The sequence below is a fragment of the Phyllostomus hastatus genome, unplaced genomic scaffold, assembly GCF_019186645.2.
Source record: "Phyllostomus hastatus isolate PE091 unplaced genomic scaffold, TTU_PhHast_1.1 phas_contig_137, whole genome shotgun sequence".
NCBI classification, from domain to species: Eukaryota; Metazoa; Chordata; class Mammalia; order Chiroptera; family Phyllostomidae; genus Phyllostomus; species Phyllostomus hastatus.
Genome location: NW_025333583.1, coordinates 6,380,568 through 6,390,362, shown reverse-complemented (window position 1 = coordinate 6,390,362; position 9,795 = coordinate 6,380,568). Strand labels below are relative to the sequence as shown.

At 41.3% G+C, this 9,795-nt stretch overlaps 1 protein-coding gene across 2 annotated transcripts in view; it reads right to left on the bottom strand.

Annotated features, from left to right (window-relative positions):
- Window positions 1-1,370: 1,370 nt before the first annotated feature.
- Window positions 1,371-9,795, bottom strand: part of EPHA4 (EPH receptor A4) — a 138,206-nt gene continuing 129,781 nt past the window's right edge. For both annotated transcript variants that reach the window (XM_045853036.1, XM_045853026.1), the window contains exons 17-18: window positions 8,747-9,663; window positions 1,371-3,849 (exon numbers count right to left, since the gene is read on the bottom strand). Coding sequence is in view for 1 of the 2 variants with exons in the window: in XM_045853026.1 (XP_045708982.1) it covers window positions 9,549-9,663 (115 nt within the window). In the remaining variant the exon portion in view is untranslated. The remainder of the gene's footprint in view (window positions 3,850-8,746; window positions 9,664-9,795) is intronic.

Genomic DNA, 9,795 nt, shown 5'->3' with positions numbered 1-9,795 from the left:
GAGAAATGTTGAAGAAATAACCAGACATGTCCAGATTGTTTGCATTTCAAGGCCCTGTTGGGAACACTGAACAGCACAACGGCACCCTTTAAAGATAGCTGCTCTTAAGGGCTTCAGTTATTACATTATTATGAGTCTTTTTTAAAAGATTTTATTTATTTATTTTTAGAGAGAGAGAGAAACATCAATGTGCGGTTGCTGGGGGCCATGGCCTGCAACCCAGGCATGTGCCCTGACTGGGAATCGAAACTGCAATGCTTTGGTTCGCAGCCCGTGCTCAATCCACTGAGCTACGCCAGCCAGGACATTATTATAAGTCTTGAGCCTCATTTTCAATGAACAGGGGTGTATTCCATTTATAGTTTATTTAATGAGGAAAACATTCATGAGGAGAACATGCATCCTTAATATTTTTATATTGCAGACTAATTTGAAGCTTAATGACATTTCTGATCTGGTCTTTCTGCCCATCAAAGCACAAACTATAATCATTAGCATTTGCATCATATTTTAGGGACTCTCTTGGATCCCTTGGAGTTCCAATGTTCCCTCAAGAAGCCAAGGATCTAAGGATCCGGAGTAAATTCCCATGGTAAAAGGGGTAGCTGGCCATTTGGATCAATAGCAAAGATGTTTGAGAGGATGTAGAACTCGGGATATTAGAAAAGACAACTTATATCATCAAAAAGGCTCTTGAGAATAGCTACCATTCATTGATTTTTGGTTAGACACTGTGCTAATATTTTAAGTCATTTTTAATTGTTTTATGCTATTACAGCTGCCCCAACTTTTCCCCCTGTGCCTCTTCTCCCCAGCCCGCCCCCCATTCCCAGTCAATACCCACACCATTGTTCATGTCCATGGGTCATTCGTGTATGTTCTTCATCTCACACCTTCACCTTCATTCAACCAGTTCCCACCCACCCCTCCACGCATACAGCTGCCAGTCTGTTCCATGTTTCTGTGGCTCTGATTCCATTTTGTTCATTAGATCCAGTTACAAGTGAGGTTGTATGGTGTTTGTCTTCATAAAAGCTCTTGGCATTGTAATTGCCAGTCTACAAACAAGGAAAAGGACACAGGGAAGTTAAGAAACTTGCCCCAGACTGAACGATCAGGAAGAAGTGGAGTCTGAATTCCAGCCAGAGTTCAGTCTCATTAGAAGGTAACATGAGATCTCACAGAATCTAAGTCAGATTTGCTAATGTGTTGTTCTCAAGAGTGAGGACCATGTAAGAGTTTATCTTCTAAATAAGTCTGTTTAATGCAATTAAGATTTGGAGTTTTCACCAGATGACCACGAACAACTACTTAGTTTAGAACCACACTCTCTATGGCAGAAATTATTGAAGAGACAACCAGATCCCAGGTTTGAATATGGCAACTACTTTATTGTTTTCAAATGCAAACCCTTTGCATTTAGTTTGCTATTTTACAATTTTACAAACTAGGTATAAAAGACCATAAATAAATGACATAAGTTATGTGTACCTAAGTTTTATGAAGGGAAGAAAAATATCTTGACAAATTAAAACAAAATAGAAAATCTATGTCTAACTCAAGAAATTGCTCAAATTTTGGAACATGTATGAATGATTCTATGTTCAGTTAATTTCTTTTTCAGTATGAACTAAATTATAATATGCCTTATACATTCTAATTTTAACCACAGTCCTTGCATATTCCAACATACTTGGAGTGATAAAAAAAATACACTTTTCAGTGTGTATCAATGCTTGATGTTGTTTGGAGAATGTTAAATAAGTGAAAATATTGCTTCTAGAACTTTCCTTTACTGGTCAGAATTTAAGTGTCTTCAGACAAATATTGAGGCTATAAGCTTGTATGGATTAATACACGTATCCTTCACAGATTGAATGCAAGAGGTCTCAAAACACACACACCAGCCGTGTAGTGAGCACAGCCTTTCTTCAAAGTAACTTTTTAAAACACACCAGAACATTTTATTCATAATATTGTTAAAAATAATTTGGGGCCAGTGGACACATGGCGAAGATACTTGATTTGGTGCAGGGGGTCAGCTTAATGCTTCCTTAACGGTAGATCTGAGCTCACTAGGCCAACACTCACTCGTGGGGCTAGACCCAGCCGCTAAAGCTGGCCTCCTGCCCTTACCTCTAGAGGAAAGGTGACCTGCTCAGAGATTCAACCTCATTTCTTTATACATATTTTTCAGGCATCAATGCATAGGCACATCCCTTTAAAAATATATTAAAGTCCCCCCAAAGGGGTGAATTAACTTTGTCACTCTGGCATAGTTATAAGAATACAATGCCATACACCCTGACAGAATGCAATAAATATTCACCGATGATTTTCTTTGCTGATTCAACAACACAGGGTTCAGAATCTTTTGTTTCCCGTATTTCCCTGATTTGATGTTATAGCTTATATAAATGGCCACAGTTTCTGCAACCATAGCTTAGAATAAGCAAGGCAGCCACTCAGATTATGAAACATGGCAGTACGTTGGCTGGAGTTTGGTATACATATCATATCAAAACAGAATCTTCACACAGTGGACCTCAGATTCTAGAAGGCTGATGTACTTCAGTGGGCCATCGGAGTCGGCTCTACATCAATAGCTGTAGGACCTTCCGTGTGACTGGGCACCTGCAGTTGCTGGCAGCCATTGGACCCCAGCTATGCTAACCTGGCATGTATTGTTCTGTGACAGTGAGAGACAAAGTATTAATCCAGGACACATCATCTCAAAGCTGACACACATGTCTACGTTCATCTCCGAAAGCATATGAATTGCATATATTTGTTCGCATTCATCAAGTCCATTTATGCAGGAAAACGAAGGCTACTTGTACTCCATTCGGGGTTACTAGACAAATGCCATCCCCTTCTCTCTCTCTCTCTCTCTCCGTCAAGGAACTGGTGATTCAGATGAGGTGTTCAGTCAGAATTCGCGACTTGGACGATGGATTGTCACTGACATGGGTTTATATTCTAATAGTACTCCACCACTAAGGTGAAAACGCTTCTGCCCAAAGCTGTATCATTACCTATTAAGGTTAGTGTGGCAGCTACGAAATACAATATAAATACAGGACATTTAACATTTCCGGGTTGTCTGTCTAAGGGGATGGGCATGGTCTCCAGGCCCACTATCTCGTGTGGCTCTTCATCTCAGAACTAGTGGAAAACCAGAACGTTCCAGGTGTAGCATTCCACAACATTCACAGGCAGTTCTAAGCATGAGGTTACACACGTGCACACACACGCACACACACTCACTCACGCCTATGTACACACATCAAAACAGATAGTCAGCTCATATTTAGTCTAGGAAAAAAATATATTTATATCACTGCAATGGCACACCCTGGGTAAAATGTTACTTCAGCAATGCATATCATAGGCAGCTCATAGGAACTGGCTTTGTTTTGCATGGTGGCACCTGACCTGGTGTCCATAGTAAAACCTGTAGCCTTTGGTCACTCGCTGCCACACCAATGCAGCAGTGACGTACAGCAATGAGATATGGAAATACATATAAATAAAACCACAAGGAGTCTGGGAACAGGGGTTCTGCAGAGCTGGTGCTATGAGACAGTATGTTCCTCAGTGCAACCAGAGAACAGACGCCGAAACTTGAATGTCTGCCGTTTCTTTCACTGGAAGGGAGATTTGAAAGTCATGCATTTATTCTTTGCAGGTGTTGGGTCTGTTTCATCTGTGTCTTTCCTCCAAAACTGTACACAGTAGAAGCAGAAGAAACACATGTAGAAGGAACCGAGGAGGGCGTGTTCTGTTTTCTTCTGTGGGCTTTGTAATCAAGAGGAAGGGCTGTGAGGCCAAGATAGCAGGATCAACTCCCTGGAGAGAAAAGAACAAGGCTTTAGACAAAATGTCAACTGATACTGCCAGCCGGTTGTCAAGCAATACTGCAAGGAATTCTACAGGTGCACAGGAGTTGGTGTGGCTCAGTAAGTGGTAGTCTAGGAGGGAGATCATGAATTCTCATTTCCTCCTCTGCAAAACGACAACAACCAAAAAATTCTGTGTATTCACAGCATCATTATCACCACTCTGAGGAAGTATCATTGTTATTCCTATTACACGGATGAGGGCACTGAGGCACAGACAGGCTATGCTACCTGCTCGTGGTCATAAAGGCTCCAGTGGCAAAACTGGGACAAGAACCCACACGGTCTGCCTCTGTAGCTCTGTGTGAACAGCCTCTCTTTGAAATGAAACTTCTGACCGGCTAGGGCTCAGCTGTGTAAGCTGAGAAGGACTCAGAGTGGGTGAAGGGCAAACGGTCCGGCGGTAAAAGCCTGGGCACTAGCATCCAGTCTTTCCAAAGCTGGAAGCTGTGTATCTTGGGGACATACAGGGTGGGGCAAAAGTCGGTTTGCAGATGTGGGTGCGTGAAACAGAGGTTATTCTCATATTATTTATTAATTATTGTATTATTGTCCATGGGAACAATACACTTGCTTTTGCCCCACCCTATATTTGGAAACATCCCAATCCACCAATAGTCAACAATACAAATGACAAACTACAAACTATGAAAATAAAGTATCGGGTGTTTCTCTTAAAAAGAAAGGCACTTCTAATGAATGAGATTACCTAATCAGTCAAAGATCCATACAATCTGCTCAGGACAGGCAGAGAGAGAGGGGACCTGGGGCCGTGGGCACAATGAGAGTTTCGGTGCCACAGGGAGAGTGGTCTTGGGGGCTGAAGCCCAGCAAGGACGAATCTGCCACAGATGCCCCTCAGTCTAGAATTGAACAAGGCTGGGGCAATGCAGCGAAAGCACTGGGGCTCCTCACTCACCAAATAATCAACTCAAGACACAAGAAGCTATCTCTCAGCCTTGGCTGGTGTAGCTCAGTAGATTGAGCGCGGGCTGGGAACCAAAGTGTCCCAGGTTCGATTCCCAGCCAGGGTACATTCCTGGGTTGCAGGCCGGAACCCCCAGCAACCGCACATTGATGTCTCTCTCTCTCTCTCTCTCTCCCTCCCTCCCTTCCCTCTCTAAAAATAAATAAATAAATCTTTAAAAAAAAAAAGAAGCTATCTCTCTTCTTCCCTTTGTGCCAGCTGACTATCGAGACTGCTTCTTAGACTATATTTCCCACCCCAGGGACCACAGTCACCACACTTGGTGGTTGGTGGCCTCAAGTATGGAGCAAGGACTAAGACCAAAATGTATCTCCACAGACTATTTTGTTTATTTTATTAAACCACCTATTTATCTGCTTGTATACATGTTTATTTATTGTGTGAGAGAGAGAAATAAAATTTACTTTCTTTGAGGAAGATGAACATTTTAAACTTCTAGAAAATATTAAGTCTAGAAAGAGAGAAACAAAGTTTTCTTATAAACTAGTATAGAAATTATAGAAATCAGATAGAAATTTTTAAGCAATTAAAAATTATAAGTGGGGTAAGGGTGTAACTAGCAAGGTCTTTAAGAAGCCACTTGTCAGCATCATCGTTTTGACAGTTATGAAAAATGAAAGAAAAGGGATCAGACCTATCTTTCTCACTGTTTCTTGTCTGGAAATCGGTGAGTCTATTGAATGCAGTTTTGAAATCTGAATGTGCCAAGATTTCATCAGGCAGGCAGGTATTTATATAAAATAAAAGTAGAACATGAATATGACCTTAAGATTCTAATGCAGTGCAGCCAACACCAAGTGGGTATGCAAGCATCTGAAGGCAGTGATCTTTTGCAACTAGAAATCCCATTCTTAGCTACTAGAAATCCCATTCTTAGACGAGAAAAAGCAGTTTCAAAGCCAAATGGGCTAACAAGAAACATAGAACTGGAGAATGGAAACATGGGACGGGCTGACAGCTGTGGGAGGGGATGTGGGAGGGGGAGGGGAGTGGGTGGTGGCGGGAGGGGGAGGGGACTAGTCACAGAACAGGTATGAATGACGCGTGGGTACGGATAACAAAGAGGGGATCGAACTCTGGTCTAGAGGGGTGGGCTGGGTGGAGAGGGGCAAAAGGGAAAAAAATTGGGATAACTGTAATAGAATAAACAATAAAAAATACTTAAAACAAAAAGTAAAAAATAGAAATACTAATTTTCTTAACAAATCAAAAAGAATTGTCTTCTTTCAGTTTCCCAATCCCTTCTTCCCAACACATAGATGTAACTATATATTGTACAAATATATGTGTAATATTTGGGGACCATGTGTACGCAAATAGGATTGGACGTTTGAAGTGAGAAGTGTGGCAACACGAAGGCTTATGTCTACTTAATGCCAGAGCCAGAGTGGAGAAAAATAAACCTTCTTTTCTCATTTGAATTCAGGCAACTCCTTTATCACGGGGAACTGCTGGAACAGAGACCAGACAAAGCCTGTGGTGTGTGTGGGATCATCAGCAAAAACTGGGACTTTCATTGTAACTAAACAAACAAAGCACTGTCCCTCTGAGTCAGCCAGGAAGGCATCACCGTGTCGTTAGTATCCAGTTCCTCTCATGGCAATGAGTCCTCCTACTGCACTTCCCTCTTTCCATTATAAAGGAACAAATTTCCTGAATTTTGAGGCTACATAATACAGGAGTCATTCGACAGGTTTACCACTTTTTGAACAGGTGCGCATTTACCCCCAAACACTCATAAATCCATATAACGTGAAGAAGCTTCATCTGTGTGGTTCCCTACCACTGAACTTCATTTCACCTTGCTCCGCCATGTCGCAATTAAACATCTGGATCCACAAGTGAAAGAAGGATGACTAACACTTGGGAAACCATGGAGGAAGAGTACACCTCTCTTATGTAAAGTTCAGTATGTCCTACATACGAGTATTTCATATGCACTTACAATACCGTGTGTTAGGAAAGGGGTTATTATTCAAGTATCATTATCTCTAATTTCCTGGTGAAGGAACTGAGTTGCAGAGAAACATGGAGTGAGTTTCCCAGTGTCAACATCTCACTTGGCTTTAGAATCCATAGCTGTCTAGAAGCCTGAGTTTGGCTCCACACCCTGGGAAATAATGCAACATTTTTATTGTCTTCACATTGCTCTTCTAAAATATGTTGCTTTGCAGAAGCTGTGATGCTACCGCTCTTACTGCTACTCAGTTTTGTTTTAGACACTCGGAAAGGCCTTCACTGGCTTTTCCAGTGGCGTGCACTGTAACTCCTGCATGTGTTAAATGAAAGATTCAAGCCCTGGCTGGCATAGCTCAGTGGATTGAGTGCGGGCTGCGAACCAAAATGTCACAGGTTCGATTCCAAGTCAGGGCACATGCCTGGGTTGGAGGCCATGGCCCCCAGCAACCACACATTGATGTTTCTCTCTCTCTCTATCTCCCTACCTTCCCTCTCTAAAAATAAATAAATAAAATCTGAAAAAAAAAGATTCAGAAGGCAACCTCTGAATGAAAGTTTCATATTCCACCTTTCTTTGAATCCCCACTTGATTATTTCATTTAAAGAGATATCTATTAAGAAGCAGCAAAACGACACCTACATTGAATACTTTAGAATCAACGCTGTCTCATTTAAAATGTTCTGTTTTGAATATTTTCACTGTTTGGAAAAATACTTCAAGCCTTAAGTTGTTGAATTTAAGAAAGCAAAACTTTTAATTACTCAACATATGCAAGGTAACATTCTCTTTCTGCTTATAAAATAATGCCATAGTGTTATCTTATTTGAATTAGTCTGTGAAGGTTGAATATAAAATAACCCATAGTGTTTCTGAAAGAAAACAATTTTACACTTTTTCAAAAAGCAAACAAAAGAAAGAAAGAAACACCCAATCTATATTTGCCAACTTTTATCATGAATATTGAGAACTCCCAGATTTTAGCAAAAGTGTTCATGAGACAAGAATTGTTGAGGCAGTTTAAAAAACAAATTTTGCATTTCTTCTAAACAGAAAAGCTTTTATAACTAATGTTGCAAAAGGTTTTTCCTAAACTGTCATGATTTGAGAACATCATGTTTAATATTCTTCCCTGGAATAGCTTTCAGGATAAAACAAGCGGGGGAAAGGTCATTAAAATCAGCCAAGTTGTTGTTTAAAAGTGATAAAGATGGAAGTTAAAAAAAAGTTAAGATTGGTCTAGTTAAAAAAGTTAGGCATGAACAAAGCCATTTACAAGTTTCAAGAAGAAAATGCCAGGATTAAAATAGGAGCATCTTATGGTTTAAGGGCTTTCTGGATGAAACACATGTGTTTTAGCAGGTCACTCTCTGATAATGAGGAAATTCAGGTGAGTTCTAGGTCTCACCACTGACACTCAGGTAAATCCTCCCTGGCTCACCCCGTTTGGTATGAGGGCTACTAGAGCAGCGCATAAAATGAGACTAACGGAGAAAATTCTCCACTGATGCAAACTCCCCGAAGAATGGGCATGTGCATGACCCCGCAAGGTTCGAGGTTGCTACCTGGTACCCAGAAGATGCTCAATAAATACTTGTATCATGAAGGGCACCAAAGGGCCAGAAGAACCTTGTATAAGAGAAAGCACAGCCAGTGGGGCCCATCCTCTTGAATAAGATTGAATATGGCTCTTATTTTACTTCTTCCTGAAGAATAGTAGGGAAGCCATATTGGTTTTGGTCTCCTTTCCCCTTGTTGAGAGAATTGAGATATTGAAAGAATCCCAAACTCCCTGACAGATGTCAAAAAAAAAATTACTGCTCAGTGTTTCAAATAAGATCAGTTTTCAAAAAACAATGTTTTCATTGGAGAAAGAACCATTGTTGGTTCTTTTGGCCTTACCTTGGAGATTTGGGTTTGCTTCTTTAAAGAAGGGAAGTGTGAAAGTTCCCTATTCAAGATTGTCCCAGTCCGCTATCCTTAAGGTAGTTATGGTAAATTTGTAGAGTCCCCAAAATAAGACTTTATATGGCACAGCCTCAGGCCCAAAGAAACAGACCTTGTTTGTCCAGTTAGGGGGTACATATCGTGCTTGGGTTTTAGTATGATTATTTTTAAATCCACGTTCCTTTACTTTTCATCCCCTCATGTCATCACAAGCCACCCAGTGGCCTGAGCATCCAAGGGGCAACACGGATGAGCCACATGGCTGTCACCTCGGTTTCTCCCCCTCCTGTGAAACAAGCCTTACAAGCTACAAGTGAGTCCTTCAAAAATGTGCCTGGGCATGGTCTTCATTCCAGTGAAAGAAGGAGGACTGTAATTTATGCCACAAACAAAATGCCACGGCTGTAATTCCCAATGGAGAAATGACCAGATGTCTCAGAGAAGCTCAGTGTCTGGCAGCGAATATGGCATCAAAACTCAGAGATGGTGTCCTATTTGTACAGGTACATGTATTTTACAAACTGGTGACGGACGCAGTACTTCTGAGAAACAATTTGTTCCAGGTCGAAGTCAAATGCCGGTGGTCATTTCTGTAAGCCCCAGTTTCCAGCAGTCTGTACACCAAGCAACACTGCAGATAGATTTTTTTTTTTAATTTCAGAGGGCGAAGACGAAGTAAAAAAAGTGCAGTTCTTCAATTAAAGTGCATGGATGAGGTAAACTAATTTCAAGAGTTTTGAGTTTAGTCAGTACTGGCTCAGACGGGAACCATTCTGCCGTGTATCTGCTGCATTTGGGTTCTCATCGCCTGCACGCTGCTCAAAATCTTATTCTGGTGTGTGACAGCTGTGATCCCGATGCGCGCCAGGTCACTGTGCAGAAGGGGAGAGAAAGGAGGGACAGTCACGTTAGGAGGGCTGAGAATCCCTTCTCCGGGCTTCATGCAGACACACATTTGAATCAGCCACAATTCATACAGCACAACAAGGCAGGTTTATTAACAT